The sequence below is a fragment of the Parasteatoda tepidariorum genome, chromosome 6, assembly GCF_982258835.1.
Source record: "Parasteatoda tepidariorum strain Cologne lab strain chromosome 6, Ptep-v5.0, whole genome shotgun sequence".
In the NCBI taxonomy this organism is placed as follows: Eukaryota; Metazoa; Arthropoda; class Arachnida; order Araneae; family Theridiidae; genus Parasteatoda; species Parasteatoda tepidariorum.
In genome coordinates this window covers 62,990,041-63,015,009 of record NC_141760.1, presented here as the reverse complement: position 1 = coordinate 63,015,009, position 24,969 = coordinate 62,990,041, and the positions used below count along the sequence as shown (strand labels likewise).

Below are 24,969 nucleotides of genomic sequence, written 5' to 3'. Positions count from 1 at the left end.
TCTGATAAAATGATCCGTATCTGGTAAAAGAAAACCCATAGAGCAGTGCTCTCCAACCTTTTTATCTTCGTGGACCAATCAAGGTTTAATAATTTTACTGTGGCTTGGGGACGGTGAGAGGGTAAGGAACGTTGACGGTTTATATTTTAGTTTGTTTTGATTTAATAATTTTAAATGACCTGTATTTAAACATGGCTTCAAAATAAAATGCAATTGCATGCACGGTATTAGTGCATCTTTAAGTGGTCAGCTCCCGGTTGAAAGGAACATGGAGCAACGCATTGAGTTTGAAAGGAAAATGAAGCAATCCCTCCCAATCGTAGAAACCCGAGAGATATAAACAACAGTTTTTAAAATGGAAATAGTTTAATGTTCCTTAAGTATCATTTGATCTACGGACTGGTACCGGTCCATGGCCTGGGCGTTGGATACAACTGCCATAGAAGATAATGGATTTTTTTTAAAATATAAAATACTAATGTGGATTAAATTAATCTTTAGATAAATGCAGCTCTTTGGACAAGAGTTTCTTTAATACCTTCCCTTACATACCATATCCTTACCGCTCATGGGCTGCAATAGCGGCACAACTCAAAAAATCATGTTTTGAGATAAGTGGGTTTAAAGTTTTCATTGCTAAGGAAAATGCATAAGATATGCTTTAGTTAGCTTAAACGAAGATTACCTTCAAGTTGAATTATGAGTTGTGCTTGTAGTGCTGCTGAAAAGAATGTGTATTTTCATATTTACACCTGTTCTTAGTCCAAAGCTCGTGTTTTTTGAGTTGTGCCACTATTGCAGCCCATGAGTGATATTTTGTTTTCTAATCTATCTTTTTTTTTTTGCTTCTGATATTGTTTTTAGCGTTTATATATTCATTGTGTTTTATCTTAAGTTGTTTTTCTTATAGTTTTGCACATTATTGCTCCTGTCCGTTGTCCTGCCATCACACTTAACATTCAGTCATTAAGTTCTTTTAACTAAAAAAAAAGATAAAACTATTTATTTTTAAAGAAAAAAAAATACTTTAATCAATTTTTTTCTGTATTTATTCAAAACTGTTAATTATTTTGGGCAAATAAAAAAGTAGTTATTTTCATTTATTTTGTTCAAAACGTTTAGTTGCTTAAAAAGTTCTGATTTTTTATTCTTAACCTAATTAAGATTTCTTAACTTGTGAGAAAAAGAGGCATTATTGTGGAAGTCCTAATCTTTTAATTTGAAAAATATGATAAAAGATAGATTTTTAAAAAATCAATTTATTTGATTATTTTTTTCAGCATTTATGTGAAAAAGCTAATTATTTTGTATTGTTAAAAAAAGATGCATTCATCTAGAATTTTGTTTGAAGAGTTTTATTACCTTGAAAATTTCAGATTTTTTACTTTTAACCTAATTAAGATGTAGGAAAAGGGACATCATTGCGGAAATCCTAATGAACTGATATCTTCTAGAATTCTTTCAGATCTGATAAGTGAAGATAAGATTTACTTAGATATGATTTCCTTGTTTATAAAACGCTTCCTTCACCATGTTATCATGTGATAAATCAGTCTTAAAGTTAATTATAAGGGTGCGGATTTATCATAAAATTGTAGTCGATATATTCATTTACATAATATGAATTCGTTTACATATACATAAGTTAAAAATATCGAGAACACATGGAAAATAATAATTTTTAATGAAAAGATAAGAAAAAAAATTACTGAAATAAAATGTTTTTAAAAAAATATTTATATTTAAAAACCAAAAAATGAAAAGATATAATTTCTAAATCAATGTACAACACTCCTTTTTGAGAATAAAATCATGCGAACTGATGAAGAAATTGCATCTTTTCATTTTTTGTTTTTCGGTGTTTTAGTATATATTTTTTAATTTTTTTTAAAAACATAAATTAATAATTTTTTTTCTTCTCTTTTCATTAATCGTTATTATTCTCCATGTTTTCGCTATATTTTAAACTTATTTTATGAGTTCTATATAATTGCAGTTTATGCGCTGTTAATAAAACTTATTCATTTTCATTGTTTTTCATTTTTTATCCTTTTTATCTTCATTGTGCTATCTTTATATATATGAAGCAATATGTAGTTACACAATGATAATAAGAACTTATTAATATTTTTACGCTTTGAATAATATTAAAGAATGTATAACCTCACTTAGGTTTTTCATAGTTAACCAGGGGTCTGTCCAGACATTTTGTGAAAGGTCCGTTTTTTGTAAAATTGTGAAAAAATTACTCGTAATTTGTGATTATAAAATAAACGTTAAGTCACATTCTTTCGACCAGGGTCCACTTTTGTGAATTTGTGCAAATAGGGTCCGTTACAGCAAAAAAAAAAAAAAAAAAACTTTTTCAAGGAGTTTCTAAATTGCAAAGACATACAAGATTATGCTCAATGCTGTAAAATTATAATTAAAAAAATTCAATTTTAAAAAATAAACAGCAAATGCAGCTACTCAATAAGCGATGATATAATAATACAAATATTTGGTATTTAGCCTATACTGCTGAACGCAGAATATTAACTTGGGACGAATAAAGGAAGAAGCGTCTGCGGAAGACAAAATTTAGTTCGTTTACGTCTGTCTTTCTTCCCCCCCCCCTTCCTGGGAAGGGTTTATTCGATTAACAAAACAATAATGAAGATAAACAAATTTGTGAAGGGTCCGATTTAAAGATAAATTATTTTGTGAAGGGTCCGTTTTTAAGTTAAAATATTTTGTGAAGGGTCCGTTTTCATGAAAAGATATTTTGTGAAGGGTCCGTTAACGGACCCAAATTTCTTCTAAACAGACCCCTGAGTTAACCAACCGTTTTTTTTTCTTCCTTCTCCTTCTTAGCTGCAATATTCCATGATTAGATCGGCGGTTTCACGAACCAAGAGTCTAATAAGCTAGAAACACTGAGTAACTGTTAATATAATTAGTAACTGTTCATATTATTTTTATTTGTAGCTAAAATTTAATTCTTACATTTAATTTACTTTTAAGTACGCATTCATATAAATTTGTTTACTAATGTGTCATATTTAAATCGTTACATTATTAATCAACTTACATAAGTATTGTTTTCTAACTCTTAGGTGATGTACAATTTTTCTTTCTGTTGTTTTCTCGCTGAAGTTCTTGCACGGACTGCAAGAAACAATTATTTTAAAAATTGTTGCTTTTTATTTTCCATATCTGAATCTTATTATTTTTTTTTATAAATAGTTAATTATTTCCAAACAAATCAAGTAAGGATTCTTTATATATATATATATATATATATATCTTTCGGATTGATCGAGTCTAGCTAAAATATTGACGAATAAGTGCGGTTGAGTCCTCTTGTTATTAAAAATAATTTAAATCCTAATATTTATTTGATCCCTTTTATCTGTTCTGAAAAAGTTCATTTTTTAGCCATTTACACAGACATCACTATGTTACGCTTTTACCAGATAAAATATTATTTCACGGCTTTCCTTTGTTGTAGAGATAAATTTCGATATAACTTGCCTATCTTTCTGAGATGTTCTCTCCCCCTCACAATTTATTATTGATGTTGATTGTATCTCTATTTTCCCACAAGTCCATTAGAGCTATTAAAGGCTATATTTCTAGTAAGAGAGTAACGTCCTTTATGAAGGATGGGATATAATATAGTTCTAATCCTATAAAAAATATAATATAACATTTGTAGACTATTCATTTTGAAATAAAGAGATATTTGGTGTTCATAAAATTTGTAATCGCTAAAATGCATCATTTACAATTTATTTTACTGCAAAATCGGACTCTTTACCAAATATTAATGGTCAAAACGTATACTTCACAATATTTTTCGTTTTAAAAATGGGTCCTTCATATTTTTTTTGTTGATAAAAATGAAGTCGATGAACATTTTAATTCATAATTTTAAAACTATATCTTCTTGAGAGACTTCTTGTGCTTTTTCGCGCTCAACAAAAACTTGACCTTGATAGAATAAATCCGATTCAGCGGTAACTTTAGATTCAGAAAATTATAAGTAGAATTCCCACAAATACGAGAGATCTTTCACAAAAAATCAAAACTGACCGCGGATTTGTGGTTTCTCAAATTCATCTAATATGTTTTTCCAAAGTGAATGCAGCATTTTTCTAGACAAGTAAATAATTCTTTAATACAGTGTTTCTTAACCTTTTTGGTATAATGGACCCCTTTTAAAATTTTTTAAGAAGTCACGGACCACCCCCTGTGAAACAAATTATTGCAAAAAACATCAATTATTAGAAAACATTTAATTTTATTATTTTAATAGTACACAAAATTTTTAAAATGTAAATTTTTAATGTGAAGGTTGCTGCTGCTTTTCCTTAATTAGTAAATTGGATTGGGGGATTGCATTCGACAAAGCAACGCGCATATCATGTTCAACATTCAATCGATTTCGATGTTTTGATTTTATTGTCACAAGTGTGGAAAATCCCGTTTCGCAAAGATTCACTGTAGCAAACGGAATTATAGCTGCCCTAGCTCGCTTTGCAAGCAATGGGTAGGCTTCCAAACATTTTAAAAGTTAGTAATAGTCTGCGGACCCCTGAAATATGTCTCATGGACCCCTTAGGGGTCCATGAACCACAGGTTAAGAAACCCTGCTTTAATAAGATTTAACGCAAATATGTTACATAAAATTTTTCGTTGCATAAATTAAAAGTTTTTCTCACATTATTTTTAACAAATTATAAACGTTTTGAGTTACAAATTACTTAAAATAATTGGAACTGATTTTAATATATTTCTAGTAAACCATGCAATTATAGAATTATCCTATATTTTAACAACGTTAGGAAAAAACAGTCATAACGCAAGATAATCAAAAAATGCATTTCTTCTCGGATGATGATTTGATGCATTTTTAACTAAGCAACTTGCAGCTCAAGTATCAGTTTAGAAATGGAAAGTTCTAGAACCAGCTCGCTTTTCCTTTCAAATCCATCCTGACATTGCACGCCGTGTGCAACTTTAAAATTCAAAATGTTATTCTGCATCACGCTACGAGTGTCACATATCTCTTTTTGGCGCTCGTCATTAATATACCGCCGTTTTGGCGTACGTGAGAAACCAGATTTGAAAATCAAATCGATGGGGAAAAGGTCCGATTTCCATTTGTGCCTCTAACTGAGCAAAAGCTGAGGACATACGGAAATGTTGAGTACCCGCTGAATAAATGAAACAAAAATCGCCGAAATACAAAGCGCACCATCTTTTCTGTGAGTGGTTTCATATTACGTGATGCGTGGAAACCAGCGTCTTCCCGCTGCTGCTGGGTCTCGACCTTGACAAGAAGCGTTCCAAGATGGATGAATGTTTCTTCTGAATGAAGAAGTGGGTGGTTAGGATCTGGAAATAAATAAATAATGAAGAAAATATCTGCCACTTTCGCGCCAGGGTTCCTCCTTTGCTTTGCCTGTCTTGTCGAATCGGTACACATCTTTTTTTCCCCTATGGTTTCCTGTGTTTCTGCCAGACTTGAATAACTTTCATTTTTTTTTTTTCCTGTCTTGTCTAGAACGTGTTGTGACAAGAGACACTGGGCGTGATGATGAACAATAGTGTTGTTTGGCATGGAAAAAAAAAATTGGCTCTGTTTAAAAAGAAATTATGTCATTTCTGGTCGTTAGGTACGGCCAAAAGCTTATAGCAAAGCAATGAATGAATGGAAAATGTTGACTTTATTATGGGTGGGGAAAAAAAAGCTCTTGGAGCTTTATTATTTATTGATAGTTTTTTTTTAATAATTAAAATAACTTAAAAATATTCGCATAGAAACTATAAATGAAACTTTTTTCTAGCTGCTACTTATTCACGAATTTTAATTTGTAAAATAATTGACACATTAGTATTTGATAAATTAAATCATTATTAATTACGTTTTATCGTACACTTTTAACTAATTGTTTCCCCCTTTATATTACTGGTTATTTATAAATATTTTAATTTATGGATTTTTCGGCTCTTCAGTTAATAAATTGATTCTAAAATCGATGGCTCAGCAATCTAGCACCCATCCCATTTCCAATTAAATCATTAAAAATTACAAATCAAAAGTTTTTTTTTCCGCTTAAGAATATTTGGATTGTACGTAGTTTTATTGTAGACTATAAAAGTTGTTCCCCCTTATTACTGCTTATTTACGAATTTTAATTTATACAATAATTAACTATCAGTATCTAATAATTAAATCATTAATAGTTACGTTTTATCGTTAATGTTTTTTTATCGTAGTCTTCTAATTGTCTCCCCTTGGTATTACTGCTTATTTATGAATTTTACTTAGAAGATTATTTTACTCATCAGTAGTTGATAAATGTAATCATTAATATGTACAAATCAAACGCTTTTTGCTTACATTTAAGTAAGTATAAATTAGATTATTATTGTTTTATGTAATTTAAAATACATTTTAAAAGCATTTTTCTTCCTAAGATAATTTTAAATGCATAACGTTTTATTGAAGATGATAAGTAATATTTTTTCTGGCATTATTCTTTGCTTATTAATTAATATTGCTTTACAGAATACTTAACTTATTAGTAGAAAAAAAAATTAGATTATTAATACCTATATTTTAAGCGTTTTCTGCCCAAGGCTGTTCAAAAGATATCTAAATATTCAATGAATTGAATAAAATTTGAGTGAAAATAGAATAAACTTGCTGTTTGTCGAATTTCAATTTTGATGTGACACTTAACTTTAAAAAGCAATAACGAGTCAACGTTTTAATTAAAATTTTTAAAAAATTATAATTTTGCATATATATATATAAATGAACTTATCTTTAAGGAAATTACATTTTTCACTTTTTACCTATTATTAGCTTTCTTGATCTTAAGCAAATAAATATGTAGTTCAAAATGTTTCACTATGATCATTCCATAATGTAAATAAACTGCTCTAATTTTACCAATTTTAAAGGATTGTTGCTGAATCAGACTTTTATACATTATTAAGATTTAATAGTTTAGGTTGTAGAACTTGTATATGAAAGAAAAATAGTTGGGTATAGCTGATTCACAGGTCAATACTTAGTAAAAAAAATTTTTGCTTTTTATATATCAACATACTTACGACTGTTTTTTAATTACTGTTTTTTTTTTTAAAACTTTAAACAATAATAAAAGATTTGAAAAATTTTCTGGTTGTCTTTCGTCAAATATTTCTATTTATTATATAAATAAGAACCATTTATTTATGCTTTATAGCAGCAGTTCCCAATTTTTTTTCGGCTATGGAACTCCAATTCATCAACCTTCTTTCGCCAGAACCCTGTCTTTATAAATAAAGTATGTTAAGACAATTCTGAAAAAACCAAGGTGTGCAAGAGCCTATAAAAGACTACTTTATTTTGTTAATACTTAAGAATGGAGCCGATGTGGCTTAAGGGATAGAGCGTTCTCCTTCCAATTAGGTGTCCCAAGTTGGAATCCCAACCGTGGCTAGTAAACACGGCTTATGCTCCCGACTCGCCCCGACCACAGCACTGACGTAAAATATCCTCAAAGGTAGACGGTTCATGGATTAGAATCCCCTTGCCATTGGGCTAACCATGGGAAGTTTTCGTTATTTTCCTCTCCATGTAACACAAATGTCGGTTAGTTCCATCAAAAAATCCTCCAAGAAGGTTTAGTTTATCCAATGCTTGATCCATGAATTCTTTTGTCTTCTGGGTTTTGTGCAAAATTACAAGGCTACGGAATTGAACATTGAGGGTCGTAAACTCAGAATTGGGTCGGCTGTTCAACGTAGTTATAAAATAAAATGAGAGAAAGGAAATTTTCTTATCAGAAATTATTTCAAATTAGGTTTTATGGTTCAGCAGTTTAATTCAATGTCCTAGAGCTAAATCTAGTCAAGGTGTTAAATTAATTCGTTTTTGGTGTGTAATACGTCAGTTGAAAATGAATAAAATAAGCCAAATTAGGGTTTTCTTTGAAATGGAAACTGAAATAAAAATCTCGAACGTCGAAATGGTTATTAGGAAAACACATTACTTTAACGACTTTAGTTACATATTTTTCAGTTGAAAAGCGCGATGGAAAATGCTAATACATTTTATTATAAACAAATGTCTTAAAAAGTAATTTATTAAATGTAGATTGTCATTCGAAAAATTAATTCTTAATAATAAAATTGCTCTTTCTTTTTCATTGGCATTTTACTTATAAACAATTTCATGAGGTCAACCAAAATATTAAATAGATAATGAATTATTAACTAGATCTGAATATAATTAAAAGTTTTAAAAAATCATCCAATTCTCGGAACCCCTAACTCTTTTGCAGAATCTTATTGTTTCACATAACACCGTTTGGGAACTTCTACTTAATAGAAAATAATGTTAGGATTATAATAAATCCATGCATGTCCTACCCCCTTCTGCTGATAAAAAGTAATTTGATCCTATCCTAATCTGTTTACAGCGTTCGCCTCTAGTTATTCAAGGTCAAACTGTCGTGTCTGTCCACGAATTCGAAAAGAATGTTTCAAAGGGATCAAATTACTTGTCTAATAAAGACGCATTCCACCTTATCAACTTCATTTAGACTTGTCTCAACCATCTTCTGTTGCCAAAAAATAGAATACAAATTTTTTCTCACATTTAGTTAGAAGTTTCAGTAATATTTTTTAAAATTTCTTTTTTAATATTTTACTATTTTTTTTAAATATTTACTTTAATATTTACTTTTTTAATAAATACCCGATATCCTGTTTGTATATATCAGGGGTTTCCAACTGGCGGCCCGCGAAGTCCTTTTTTGTGGCTCGTGAACTAAAATATATTAGTTGTAATTTTTTTGCGGACAATTTTCGTAAAAAATCTATATGGGTTTAAAATACTTTTCTCCTTAATAAAAACCTAATTTCTTCGTTTCTGTGAAATTTAACATACCAACGGTGCAGGGAAATTAATTTCTCAGGTTTTGCATCCAAGAAAAAATATATTCAAATACGAAAATAATCGTGTATGTTGCTCAATTTATTTCATTTTTTTGTATTTTGTGAATATAATTTAGCAGGTGCGTATCAGAAATTTTCTCGAAGAAATTCTCCAATTTAACTTTTTGAAACCACTCATTTTGGACGAAAATATTTACATACACATTTGTAAATTTTGAATTTAAAATGTAAACATCTATTCTCTGGTGGTTGCAGCAGACAAACCTCAATTTTCTCATTGAATATTTTGTGTGCTACTATGTAAGTTTTAATACCAACCTTTTTAAAGTTTTTATATCTTAACAATCAGATATCAGTTGCACATTAATTTTTTAATACATAAGTGCTCATTAAAGTTATTATAGTAAATATTTTAAATATTGCAGTAAATAATTTTTAAAATCTACTTCTTATTTTAATTTGTAATTCAATACTTTTGTTTTGTACAACTTGGTAAAAATCTGACAGTAATATTTAATGTTCCATCAAAGAGAATAAAACTTTGAGTTCGAAATTGTTCAAAAAGAGTCCAACATAAAATTTTGATAAAGTTGCGGCCCGCCATTTGATTTGTGTTTTTAATTGTGGCCCCCGGTCTCATGTAAGTTGGAAACCCCTGGTATATATCGTAGGATAATTAAACAAGGTGCGTAGCGTTTTTATAAAGTGCTTAAAGGTGCTTATTTTCGATTTTCGTTTCTTAAAAGCCCTTGAGGCTGCTTTTTTCATTGGGTGTTTTTAAAAAGTGCTTAATTTTTCCTTTTCGAAAATGAGATTTTTTTTCTTTACCATGTTGATTTTCGCCACGTATTATGAGCTGGGTTCGGTGAGATTATTGCTCTCTCATGTGCAACGCCCCTGCATTTTGCAAGATATTCTGAATTTCAGGCTTCATTTAACACCTGTTGAGGATTTATGATAACAGATGGCGCTGAGCGCAAACAATTTTCTTATTATTTTTTCTTCTCTTCTTAAGTTTCAGTTTGGATTTAACCACTGAACCACAATGAAATAAAATCCTTTTTATTATTACAATTTGTGTAATTATTGTCGAATTATTGTCGAATTCGAATCATGGTGCTACACCGGCCGAAAATAGGCCACGTGCATGAAATGTAAGTTAACATTTGTTTTGTTTTGGTCTCCCTTAAGTCGGTAATTTATTTTTGATATTTTATTGTATTAATTGTATTGTATTTATTAGAGTAACGTGCGAGCTGTTTATAATGGATGATTTTGAAAAATTCAAGGCCAAACGAGCTGTAATCAGACAGCTGATTACAAAACTAATAAATAAAATTGACAAATTGTTATTAGAAATACTTCCTGGTGAGACTTTGTATGATTCACTAAATCAGTTAAATGAAAAAAACGAATCCTTAAAGGATCTTGATTTGAAAATTGAAAATTATTTTGATAAAAGCGATGAATTAGAGAGTGAAATCATACAAAGTCAAGAGTATCAAGATCGAGTAGTGGCTTATAAAGGCAAAATTGAAAGATATTTACTGAAATGCCAGACTACAAGACAGGAAGTAACGCTTAATAGTGATAACAATAATTTACAAGAAAATATAACTTATAGAAATATCTCGCACGTTGCTAACGTTAAATTACCTAAATTGGAGATAAACAAATATTTTGGTGATGCCTGTGAGTGGCACAGTTTTTGGAATAGCTATAACATAGCTATACATAGTAATGAGAGTCTTAAAAAAATTGATAAATTTAATTATCTTAAGATGTATTTAGGGGGAGTTGCTTTGAGTGCAATTTCTGGATTCTCATTAACTGAAAGTAATTATGATTCTTCTATTAAGTTGCTTACCGAAAGATTTGGTAGGCAAGATTTAATTATTAGTAGTCATATGAATAAACTTTTATCAATTAATTCTGTAAGAAATTCATATGACATTAAAGCTCTACGTAAGTTCTATGACGAATGTGAAATCCACATTCGCAGTTTGCAATCAATGAATGTAACAAAAGGTAGTTATGGTAATTTACTCTGTCCTGTTATTTTGCAAAAGCTACCAGAGGATTTAAATTTAGATTATAATAAAAATAGAAAATCAAGTGTAGATTTTGACATTGATGAATTAATTTCATTTATTAGAAAAGAGGTAGAATGTAGAGAAGCCTCACATGTGTTGTCTAATAGTTCTAAAAAACAAAGTGTTCATTTTGAAACACAGCAACGGTCGGAGAGCCATAGTAAACATAATTATAATCGAAAGTTCTCATCTTCCTCAGCATTAGTTTCGGCATCTAACAACATATTTTGTTTGTTTTGTAATTCCAAAAATCACGAATCGAAAGATTGTTCTCTGACCATCGAAGAAAAAAAACAAACGCTGAAAGATCAATTTCGCTGTTTCCGGTGCTTAAAGAAATATCACACATCCAAAAAATGTTGGAATAAATGTATTTGCACATTATGTAAGAAACCGCATAGCGAATTAATTTGTGATAAATCAGCAATAAATAATGAGTCGAAAGAGAAAAACGATACTTTGGCATCCGTTACCACTTCATGTGTTTCGAAACGAAAACAAAATGAAATGATCTATTTACAGACTTCTTTAGCGTATTTGATTTGTGGTAATGTAAAGAAGTTGGTTAGAATTTTATTTGACTCTGGTAGCCATCGCAGTTTTTTGAAACGGGATATTTGTAATAAGTTGAACCTCAGGACCATTAAAACTGAACGGTTGCATGTTTTCGGTTTTGGAGAAAAAATTTCCAAGGGGTGTTCTTATGATTTAGTGAAAGTGAATCTTCAGAACGAAAACGATAAAAAATTAAATGTTTGCATTGAAGCATTTGTAGTAGAAAAAATAACGTGTGGGAAAATAGACGCACCCCATGAGAGAATTAAACAATTAGCAAGGAAAAATGATATTTTTCTTTCGGATACCGGAGAAATTGCTGATATAGACATTTTGATCGGCGCCGATTTCCTACATGACGTAATCTTTGATACGTCTTTGAGGCTGGGAAAAGGGCTCGTTGCAACCGATAGTTTATTTGGTTTTGTGGTTCAAGGGAGATTCATGAATAATTGCCAATTAAGTAGAATTGTAAACAATACTATAATATCTGATGTTGATTATTCTTTGTTTTGGAACCTTGAAGGATTAGGAATAAATACTATGAACGAAGAAAATGTTGATAATAAAAGTGAATTGTTAAAAGATTTTAATTCTGATTTACATTTTGAAAATAATAGGTATAGTGTGCGACTTCTCTGGAGACCAAATACAAAACATTTGTTAAATGATAACTTTGAGCTGGCTTCAGAGAGGTTTGACAAATTAAAGAGGAGATTTAAAAATGATAAATCCTTGTTTGAAGAATATAAAAAAGTTATAAAAACTTACGAAAATGAAGGGATAATTGAGAAAGTTAAAAACACTGATCCCCAAAATTATAAACAATGTTATTTACCTCATAGGGCGGTTATAAGAAACGATAAACTAACTAGCAAATTAAGGATTGTATTTGACGGTTCCGCGCATAAGAAAAATGAATTGTCTCTTAACGATTGTTTGTATATTGGGCCAAATTTATACCCAGATATATATGAACTTATGCTAGCGTTTCGGGAAAACAAGATTGCTTTTATAGGGGACGTTCAGCAAGCTTTCTTACAAATAGGGATTAATGTAGAAGATCGAGATGTCACAAGATTTCTTTGGTCAGATGACCCCGATAATGATTCGTCTACAGTAATTTATAGATTTTGCCGCGTACTATTTGGTATCAACTGTAGCCCTTTTCTTTTAGCGGCTACTATTAAAGAGCATATTAAAAAGTTTGCAAAATCAAAGCCTCTTGCGTATGAATTACTTAATGAAAGGGTATATGTCGATGACGTCATAGGGGGAAGTGGCAGTACAGATACAGCATTTCAAATAAGTTCTGATTGTGTTGAAATATTTCGGGATGCGGGCATGGTATTGAGAAAGTTTCAAACAAATGATAAAAAATTACGTGAATTATGGAAGAATGCAGGTATAGATGTTCAGAATGAAAAGGAATCGTTAGGTCAATCAGGCTTTCCATTTAAAGTTTTGGGAGTTTGTTGGGATCCTAAAAAAGATGTATTTTACTTTGAGTCCAAATATCTGTTAAAATTGATAGACACAGGGCAAATAACAAAACGATTTATTTTGAAAATCATTGGGCGTATTTTTGATCCAGTAGGATTTTTGGGACCCTTTACAATGCTTCTAAAATCTCTAGTTCAAAGCATTTGGAAAAGCGGATTGGAGTGGGATCAAGAGCTACCCTTAGATATGGAAAATCAGTGGCGCGAAATATGTAAACAATTCGGTGAACTTAATGATTTGAAAATACCGCGTTATTATTTTTTCGAAGCAGGTAACAAAGAAATTATAAGTTCACAGTTACATATCTTCTCTGACGCCAGCTTAAAGGGTTATGGTACAGTTGCCTATATCAGATCAGAAACTAGTGATGGGCATATTTCTACATGTTTTGTTTCAGCTAAAAGTAGAATTGCTCCCCTCAAAATGATTACATTACCACGACTTGAGCTACTAGGTGCCCTCCTCTCTGCTAGATTATTTCGAACTATTACTAGAGCCATAAAAATTCCGTGTGACAGTTTCTTTTGGTGCGATTCCTCTATTGTGTGTTGTTGGATAAAAACTCCTGCCATTCGTTTTAAACAATTTGTGCGTAACCGATTGGAAGAAATTCAAGAGATTACTCAACCTAAGGACTGGTTCCACTGCCCCGGAATTGACAATCCTGCCGATCTTATTAGTAGTGGTGCTTCCATGAGTATATTGAAGAATTCCGACATTTGGTGGAAGGGGCCACCTTGGTTGTCGCTTCCGACCGAAATGTGGCCAGAATTGAAACTCTTCAAAGAAAATGATGAACAAATTGAGTATCGTAAAAATGAAATCACCGTTATGAAATGTGTAGATGGTGAAGAACTTGAGTTGATAAATATCGCTAACTTTAGCAACCTCGAAAAAGTTGTTAGAATCATAGCGTGGGTAGTGCGATATTTGAACTGTTTAAAGAAAGTTAAGCCGAATACGGACACTTTGACTGCAGAAGAGCTCCGAAATTCTGAAGATATACTAGTTAAGCTTACTCAAGCAAAATTCTTTGAAAGTGAAATACGAACTCTCCAATCTAGTTTGCCTATTCCAACTTCTTCTACTATTTTCAATTTAGCTCCTTATCTTGATGAAAAAGGTATCCTGAGAATCACAGGAAGATTGGACGAAGGAGATTATTCTTTTGATGAGAAAAAGCCTATAATCATACCAAGACAGTCTAAATTTGCAGAGTTGCTTGTCAAGCGAGAACACGAAAATGTATTTCATTCTGGAGTAGAGAGCACTCTAGTTCAAATTCGGAGAAGATTTTGGGTGCCTAAAGGAAGACAATTAGTAAAAAAGGTTGTCTCGAAGTGTTTGATTTGTCGCAGATACACAGCCAAGCCTTCTACCCAAATGACTGGACAGCTTCCAAAAGATCGAATTAGTGAAACTCCTGCTTTTACCGTATGCGGAATTGATTTTGCCGGACCAATCTACATCAAGGGTGAAAATGGAATAAAGAAATCATATATAGCCTTGTTCACATGTGCAGTCACGAGAGCAATACATCTTGAATTAGTCACAGACATGTCTACTTCGACTTTTCTGCTGGCATTCAGAAGATTTCTCTGTAGAAGAGGTGGTTGTCATACAATCTACTCCGACAACGCCAAGACTTTTAAATGTACCGATAAAGAGCTTCAAAGATTATTTGATATTTTGGAAAATTCCGAGTTCAAAAACTTTCTTGCTGCTAAAAGAATATCCTGGAAATTCATCGTCCAACTTGCCCCTTGGTGGGGAGGATTTTATGAAAGATTGGTCAAAAGTGTCAAAGAGCCTCTAAAGAAAATACTTCGAAAAGCTCTCTTAAATTTTGAAGAGATGACCACTATATTGACTGAAATCGAAACCATCGTTAATCTTCGACCCTTGTCCTACGTCACTAACGAAATTGGTGAACCGGAAATTCTTACCCCATCACAATTTTTAACCCCTGGTAAAGAAAAGGCAGAGTATCCAGCCCATTTCATAGAAACCATCCATAGAGAATCCACCAAAAAGATTCTTATAAAAAGAAAAGAATACCAAGCTACATTATTGGCTAATTTATGGAAGCGCTGGAAGGAGCGCTATTTGTTTAATTTGAGATCTGCACACAACTTTACTTCTCCTAACCAAACAAAATGTTTGAAAGTGGGAGATGTGGTTATGATGGAGGGCACCACAAAATCAAAACTATTATGGGACATAGGTATTATAACAAAAGTATTTCAAGGGCGTGATGGACGTGTAAGATCTTGCCTTATTCGCAAATCCAACGGCGAATATAAACGCCCAGTACAACTTATTTATCCTTTAGAACTCAATGACTGAAATGAACAATGATAAACTTTAATAGTTTATGTTTTTATTTTTTATTTTCTTTCAAGTGAATATTTGCATCTCATTTCAAATTTATTTGCATTTAAATGTTATTTTTTTTTAAATATGTTTATGTTATTTTTGTCTAATTTTTATGTTTAAAATTTTAGTGAACTCGGAGGAGTTCAAGTGGGGAGTGTTGAGGATTTATGATAACAGATGGCGCTGAGCGCAAACAATTTTCTTATTATTTTTTCTTCTCTTCTTAAGTTTCAGTTTGGATTTAACCACTGAACCACAATGAAATAAAATCCTTTTTATTATTACAATTTGTGTAATTATTGTCGAATTATTGTCGAATTCGAATCAACACCCTTTGATATCGAACCGAAAAATCTCTTGAGCTTTTCATAACGGCGAATATAATAAAGAAAAGAGTTCTTTGTCGTAAACTAGTTGTTTTATCATGATCATGTAAAGTCTGTGTAAAATTATTTTGCATTTTGTCAATGTATATAGTGCTTAAAAATATTTTTTGAGTGCTTGAAAAGTAATTAAAAGGTGCTTATTCTTTGTTGGGAAATTTGGCTACGCACCCTGTTAAAAAGTGTGACTCTTAGCTTCGTTGCTGGAAAAATCACCGTTATTTTCTATCCAAACCAATGGATCCGGAAATTTAAAAACGTGAATGGAAATGGATTGGTTATGTTCTACAAAAACGTAAAAAAATAAACGTAAAACGAGTTTTTGATTGGAATCCTCAGTGCAATAGAAAAAAAGGAAGACTTAAAAATACTTCGCTCAGGACGATTGTAAACGAATTGAAAACAATAGGAAAGACATAGATAGGAACAAAATATCTGGTCGCAAATAGAGTGAGATGGAAAGCTATGATAGAAGCCTTATGCTTCCAACTCGGAGTGAAAATGAATATGTATTTTCTATCCAGTCGGTTAAATTTCAGTCTTCTTACTATCAGTCCATTTATATATTTATGCCATTAGGCTAATTAAAAACTATACGAAAATTTATGCTTCCAACTCGGAGTGAAAATGAATATGTATTTTCTATCCAGTCGGTTAAATTTCAGTCTTCTTACTATCAGTCCATTTATATATTTATGCCATTAGGCTAATTAAAAACTATACGAAAATTTATGCTTCCAACTCGCAATAGAGTGAGATGGAAAGCTATGATAGAAGCCTTATGCTTCCAACTCGGAGTGAAAAGGAATATATTTTCTATCCAGTCGGTTAAATTTCAGTCTTCTTACTATCAGTCCATTTATATATTTATGCCATTAGGCTAATTAAAAACTATACGAAAATGTATGCTTCCAACTAGGAGTGAAAATGAATATGTATTTTCTATCCAGTCGGTTAAATTTCAGTCTTCTTACTATCAGTCCATTTATATATTTATGCCATTAGGCTAATTAAAAACTATACGAAAATTTATGCTTCCAACTCGCAATAGAGTGAGATGGAAAGCTATGATAGAAGCCTTATGCTTCCAACTCGGAGTGAAAAGGAATATATTTTCTATCCAGTCGGTTAAATTTCAGTCTTCTTACTATCAGTCCATTTATATATTTATGCCATTAGGCTAATTAAAAACTATACGAAAATGTATGCTTCCAACTCGGAGTGAAAATGAATATGTATTTTCTATCCAGTCGGTTAAATTTCAGCCTTTTTATATTTATGCCATTAGGCTAATTAAAAACTATACGAAAATTTACTTCAAACAGCCTGAATTCGCTTCGTTTTTATGCCTGTGCTTCGAATAGAAAAGTTTGGTGAATTAGACTAATAGAGCTACGAATAATATCTTTTTAATTCCCTTAAAGGTATCTGTCTGTGATCTTTACAAACCATTTAAAATATCAGGTTAATTGAGCATTGATTGACATATTTTCTTATTAGATTAAAATTATTGGGATTTACTGCAAACAGTATGAAAAGTGTTTGGCTGATCAGGATACAATGGAGACTTAAAATAAGCTTACAATGGAGACTTAAAATAAGCTATGCAAATGACTGAGTCGGTTTGTTAAGAAGCTTTATTTTTCAATTAGCCTGAGACATACATATTTGTATTAAGATAATTAAACAAGATGCTAGTCACATTAAAAAAAAAATTACAGAGCTTCGTATGCGTCAAGTACAAAGAATAGAAAATAAAAACGAGACGGTGGTGTAGCTAGTATTCAGCTTCACTCCTAGATTATGGAAGAGATTAAGATGTAAAGATAAGACTTAAGTAAAATTATTTATTCTAACCTAAAATTAGCTTCTTTTTTTTGCAATCAGAATAAAGCTTGTCAGGCTGATTTTCTTTTATTTCATAACTGCCGTTGAACAGTTGACCCCTATTTTGAGTTTACGACTACCTATGTTCAACTCTGTAGCCTTTTAATTTAGATCCCAATGCAGAAGACAAGGGAACTCTTGGTATTGGGAGAAATTTGTCTTTCTGGAGGACTTTTTTGATGTAACTTACCCGCAGTTGCATTACATGGAGAAGGAAACCACGAAAAACTTACACGGTCAGCCTGACGGCTAAGAGACCGTCTACCACTGAGGTTATTTTATGTCAGCCCTGTGGTCGGTGCATACCAGGTGCGGAATTGGCATCGACCAGCCATTGCTGGGATTCAAACCCAGGTACCCCATCGGAAGCGAGCGCTCTATCCCCTGAGCCACCTGTTACGCTGATAAGTAAATTATGGAGACTTTACGAAAGAACCTGATGCATTTCAAAATGACAGCAACGGTTTGCGATGACTTAATTTACTAATTAGCCTACAAATGTGTGTTCATATGTTTATTAATTGAGATCACTAAACAAAACTAAAACAACGTCTTCATCATATTTTTCACGACAACCTAAGGTAGGCCAAGGCCTTCAAAGGAAAATTCCTCCAGGACAACCTAGTTTTTGATCTGGATTGTCAGTTTTTTATTCTTATATTGCAAAACTATGCCAGTCGAATTTAAAAACAAAAAATAATGCGTTTCTCAACTGTTATTATAAAGAATAGACTGAAACAAAAATGAGTTGGCAATTTAACGAATCCGTATGTGCATTATTAAGATTCTCTCCTTGTAAAGATAAGACAAGGTAATCAATTTAAGTTTCTTCAGAAAACTATTTTCCATAAATTACCGAGGATAATGAACTTTAAATAAGAAGACGCCTTTTTTCTTTTCTTCATATACTGCCTCAATAAATATTAACCTGCCACTGCAACCCTAGTTGCCCCATAAATTAAATGGATTTAAAACCACTCCGTTTTCCAATTAGATGGAAACCTTTTGAAATAGTTATATTTTTTCTTTAAAAAAAATTGAATTGATTAATAGTTATCTTCAATTGTTAATATTTATTATACTGCAGTGATTTGTTGATCACATATAAGAGAGAGCGCTTTATTAGGTACTCAATTACGGGAAATGTAATGTCTTTTAGTTTTTAAACAAGCTATATGTTTTGTATACTATGGAATTCATGGTAGTCTATTAATCAGACTTACATAAGGATGTCGTGTAGTCTATTTGTGAGTTTAATAAAACATTTGCAAGGAAGTAATTTAAAATAACGTTTTAAATTTATTTATCTACTTTAGGTTTGTTTCTTCATGAGATTGGTTTTTCTATTATTTTGTTGTTTTGTTCCATGTTTCATTCAAAAATAATTATTAAATACTCAACCAATACGATTTAATTGAATCTACATTTTGAAGAACGTATGAGACCTCGGAATTCATTGTTTTTAAATATAGTGATTTTGATTTGAGGAAAATTATTTTGTTATCCAATTAAATATGAAAATTATTATTAAATTCTGATCTTCCTTTTTAATAATTAGGCAAACCCTCCCCCTAGGAGTTGATCTTAATCAGGCAATTACGAATTTCATGATCCCGCACTCTAATAATCTTCCACGTTTTTTATTTCGTGGAAAACAATTCTAATTTTGCTTCAGACTTGGTTTATATCGCAATTTGATTCCATTGCACTGAGTAGTAATTTTATGTTTGGCGCTGTTTAGCCGCTTTCGATTAGTTCCATTAAAATCAATATAAAACTAATCAATCTTTACAGTTATGCTCATTAAATTTGTTTATTTAGTGTCTGTTTTTCTGTTTCTTATGTATGCTGCATAGAAATATTTTGAAGGAAAATTTAACCTGAATTTTTTTTTGTGGAAAGTTTCTTTTTTGAATAGTTTATTAATATATTTTTTTTTAAATTAAAAATACAAAAAATATAAGTAACAAAATAGGCTCAATTAAAACATTTTCGAGCGTTAATTAAAGGGAACATTTGATTGCTACTTTTTAAAATTGAGTGCGTTTTGAATCACTGCTAAATGATTTCTTTTTTTTTTTCGCAAATTTGTTTATGTGTTTTATGTAATTTAAATATTTTCTTAAAACATATTGGGGCTTATATTTAAAATCATGCACGTTCAAAATTTGAATGAAGTTGGACCACACTTGATAAAGTGTTAAAAAAAGGTTTGCATTGAACATTTTCTTTCTCAAGTTTGAAGATATAGTAAAAAAGAATTATAAGATTACAAGGAAATTAATCTATAAATATGTATTAAAGCTTATTTCAATTTCACTGTTATGATAATGGCTTGTTTTATAATTCCGTCTTTCTTCTGTTATAGTTAGCTGGAATCGGTGTGCTTGCAGTTTCAATATGGCTGTACATCGACAGTTCTGTTTATCTTGGAAATACAGAAGACAGCTATATGTATTTCGTAGCTATATTTATATTAATGGCAGCGGGGGCAATCATGTTTCTTATTGGATTACTCGGTTGTTGTGGAGCATTACAGGAGAGTCCGTGTATGCTTGGAACGGTAAGATAACACTTCTGTCACTGAATTATACTGTTACTCAATTATACTGTCACTGTTACTCAATAAGAATGAAGTGGTGTGTGATCATTGCCTGATCTAGAAATACGGGTGTCCTAGGCAAGGAGCACCCTGTTCGTTAGCTAAAACTAAATTTACATATTCTTTAACTATGAAATGTTTTTAAATTATTTATAAACAAAGTAAATTACGATATATTAATAAATTTGTGCTTATTTTTATTCAACTTTTTGTTAAATCATAACTCTAATAGACACATCTTAAAAGAAAAACTCAAAAAGCAATTATTTGTAACATTTAGGGGGCCCCCAGAAATGTGGAGGTGCTTGCCATGAGCTTCTGTGTGTGATGTCTGGTTTCAAACCCAGCTCTGAAATTAAGCGAGATTCTAACATGACTTTTTTAGTTGTAAATTAAGAAATAATAACGAAGAGACATAACTTCAAGAGAAGTTGTTTTATCCAAAGACTATAAAATTATATTAATAGGGACCGATCAAGACAAATTCAGGCCCAAGGCCCACCAAATTTTCCGGACCCCTTACTAAATGTTTTGAAATTAAGAGTAGTCCTTGCAGTGAAAATAATTTATTGAACTGCATGATTCAAGATAAACATTCCGAGAAATTTTGAAAGCAGACAATCGAAGATTATTATCTAATAGATAAAAATCAAAGATAAAGTTTACATATCTATAAATTTTAGCAAAATATAAAACAATAATATGTCAAAATAAATTTTTTTATTTTATTACAAACAAATGAAATCGGTGATTTTTGCTAAAAGTCACTGATTAGCTGAATTATTTTTTATTTAATACTTAACCAAACCAAATCTAGCCCACCTTTCATTAGAATTTATAGTAATTTTTGAGGCCCCTCAGAAATTGTGGGCCCTAAGGCCCATGCCTATTGGGCCTAGGCGATAATCAGGTCCTGGATATTAAGTAGAATAAAACTTTAGTGAGGATAAGAAGACAAAAATCAACAGAAATCACAAACATTTTATATTAAAATATCAAGAAAGCATACGAAATATCGATGTTTCGCTACAACATCATTGAACTAACAATGAGCATCGTCACCTGATTATAAAACTTCATTCGCTTAAAAAATATACAAATAGGAAATAACAATCGACATGTTTCAAGCGTTTCAAAAATAGGCGAGCATTTTCAAGATTTGCCAGACGTATATGAGAAGAAATAGTGGTTTGAGATTTAACAAAAATATAAGGCGGCCTACGAAGATAAAGATGAAAAACAAAAACCAAAGTAGCTGAGAGGGGCAAATCAGGGCAAAAGGCATTTCCACTCGCTCTGAAGAAGTGATGAGGAATTAATGTCGTTAAAAAGGGACTCGGCATCCATATGAATAAAACAAGAAGGGCTTGAAACTAGTCGACTGTTATTTTCTATTTGTATATTTTTGAAACGAATGAAATTTTTTTGTCAGGTAATATCCTACCACTTCAGTTGAAAATGCGTTAATGATTTATGTTCAACACCCCAAAAAACAAAAATGTACAAAAAATGAAAATTGTCGCCTTCAATTTTTCCAGGTAGTGTCCATTTTAGAGCTCTATTGCCAGAGCTGATTTGCAATTGAGCTGTATTTCTTTGTAGTTCGGGAATGTTCATATTATATGATGCCACATTTTTATCAATATTTTTTTACCCTATCTTTCTATTGTGTCACTGTAGATTATGATTCTTAAGCGAATTTAAAACTTTTTTTCACACAGTTATGCAATAACTTTATTTGAATATAATCATTGTAAAAACAAAATTTTAATAACCATTTATTATTTTTTGTTGTTTTATATAATATTACTTATTTTTTATTTTAAGAAATGTAATTTTATATGGCAAAGTATAAAATTTAAACAAAATAGGTCGAATAGTTCCTGAGGAATCGAACTTTTAAAAAGTCAGATATTCAAAATTGTATTTCTCAGTGACTATTCGTGCGCAGCTGGCCCGGGAAACATTAAATGAAACGAAGAAGAAAAAAATGCTTTGAAAAAAAGTTTATTTTGTAACCAAATGCTTTAATTAAGTTCCTGTTCTTTCAATTTATTTTTTCAGTTCTGAAATAAAGTTTCATTTTTCTTAAAATATATATTATCAATAAGTGCTTACGTCTTATCCATACATCTTTCTCTTTCTTTTTTTATACAATGGTATATTTCATTAAGTAAGTATATGTCAAAGTTTCATTATTGATTTTAAGCAAAACTTAAGCTTTTAAAATAAATAAATAAAAAGACCAAAAATTTAAAAAAAAAGAGAAGAAAACGTAGCCTACGTAAAGAGAATGGCATAGTTAGGTGATCTTAAGGACATTTTGTTCCTATCATTCTTGTCTGATTCAAAAAGAAAAAAAAGTCATGAGTAAAAAAAAAAAAAAAAGTAAAAACAGATTAAGAAAAAAAACTCTCCTGAGTCAATTGCTGGCACATTGCTGGCACTTATCCGTAATTTTTTGTTTTTCACTGACGAAAGTCCTCGAAATCTTACTTTTCTTTTATGTAACATCATTGTTATTGACTTCCTGTAGCCTAAACAATTAAAAAAAAATCGTTTTAAGTAATTTTTTTCTACTCTACTTCAAGGCAAAAATTGAAAAATGTTTTAAAATCTGTTATTCTTAAATAATTTTAAGAGTGATTCTAAGAATTATTAAGTGGTAAAAAAAAAACTAAAATTATCCGAATATATAGCAAAAATAATGTGATATGTGTTTTAAATGTAATTGAATTATGATTTTTTTAAATTTATTAAACAGTTATAATTTTTATTTGTTCGAATTAATTTTTTTTACAACATATACATTACTATTTCATTTTATTAGGAAATAGCTTCATGCAGCCGTTCGATCGATGCAATTAATTACTTCATGCATAACTTTATCGTTTTATTCGATATAGTATGACAATCTTGGCCAAAGGATACTGTGAGCTCTTGTTCGTGCTCTTCGTTCGCCAAGATGGCAATATACGAAATACTAATTATATGGCCTTTATGAAAACGTAATTTTAGGATCGTTGTCAAAAATGAAGTAAAAAAAAAACATATATATTCCGAATCGCAAATTAATATTTAACTTAAGAAGACACACTATCGAATTCTAAATAATCACTACTGAGGAAAGGGAGACTAACAACACTGAAAAATGCTTGATTGCTGAAAGAAACAGAGAGGTTTTAAAAGGCGATTATTGGAAACACCTTCAATTTTCCTCTCGAAATCAAAGTGGTTTTTATGTTTTCAGTTCAGCCTTCTTCAATAGTGTTTTGTTAGATTTCGATAGCCCCTTCATTTCTTCCTTGTTTTAATATTAATTTGTGACTCCGAATTTTTATACTCTTTTGACTTCATTTTTGTCAAGAATTATTAAAATAAATATTAAAGGCGTTCTTTACAGAATACCATGCATAAAACTTCTTTAAACGTTTTAGTAGTATCACTTGTTATTTTTATATTTAAAGTTGCGAATTGTTTAAACAGAAAAGTTATATTTATTTATTTGTATGACACGTACTCTAGCTATGCTGCATGGCATAAATAAATTCTCATTTCATTTTCTAAAAAAACTTCATCTTTTGCATTATTTTATTAACATTGCAACTTTATCAAATTATCTGTATCATTAACAGCTGATAATCTGCAAAACAGTTTTTTATTCCTTTCAAACAAGTTACTGGTTGTTCTATCTACTGTCACATGTACCAGACGACATTTAAAAATATGCAATTTAAAGAATTGTATCGAAAGAAATTCTTTTAATTTATCGTTATAATATATGTGTGTGACCCATTTTGAAAGCTTAGCACGTCACATATTCAGATAATACAGGGGAGGAAGTGCACTTCCTAAAATGAAATTATTAAATTATTTCTAACATCTCAGTGACATACTTTTGGTCTATCGAAACAGTTACTGTTTTCTTGTTGAAACATTTAATGTTTTTACTAGATTTGACTTTAGTTTAAATTTTTAATTTTCGTTTATTAAAAAACTTTTGTTTATAAACCAGTGGTCCCCAAATACTGTTCCGTGGAACCCAAGGTTCCGTAGAAAGGTGACAGGGATTCCAAATTTTTTTTCTTTTTTCTTTACCAAAATTTATATATTTAAATTTATTTAATAAAATTTATATTCGATTAATTGTCTGTCAATTATTTTATATTGATCAAATAACTATAATAGCCGTTCGTTGATTAAAATGTTCACAATTGCTTGTTAAATTTTTCATTATGTCTCGGGGCTTTATTAGATTAGACGAATCTAATAAAGCCTTTATTAGGGCTTTATTAGATGGCTTTATAAGATTAGACGAAACAACGTTATATAGTTTTTAGAACTTCTTCGGAATTTTTTTCTCAAAATTGTAAAGCAATAAAATTGTGCTATTAGTAGTTTTGAGTAAGTAATTTAATATTGTGCCTTTTTTTAATTTTCTAATATTTAATATTACTTTTGTTTAAACTATTAAAAACCAATTTTCATATTTAAAAAATTTTTTTTAGCGTTTTTTTAGCAGAAAAAATTTTATCAAAAATCTAAAAACAGTATATGAAACGTATTGACAGTCAAATGTATTGTACTTTATAATAAAAAAAAAAGGTTCCTGAATTGTATTGGTATTATTTTG

General features: G+C 30.6%; 1 protein-coding gene across 1 annotated transcript in view; it reads left to right on the top strand.

Annotated features, from left to right (window-relative positions):
* LOC107450121 (CD9 antigen) overlaps positions 1-24,969 on the top strand; it is an 80,995-nt gene that overhangs the window by 46,589 nt on the left and 9,437 nt on the right. Inside the window, exon 2 of the mRNA XM_021147449.4 lies at positions 20,103-20,297. Within this exon, the coding sequence (XP_021003108.1) occupies positions 20,103-20,297 (195 nt within the window). The remainder of the gene's footprint in view (positions 1-20,102; positions 20,298-24,969) is intronic.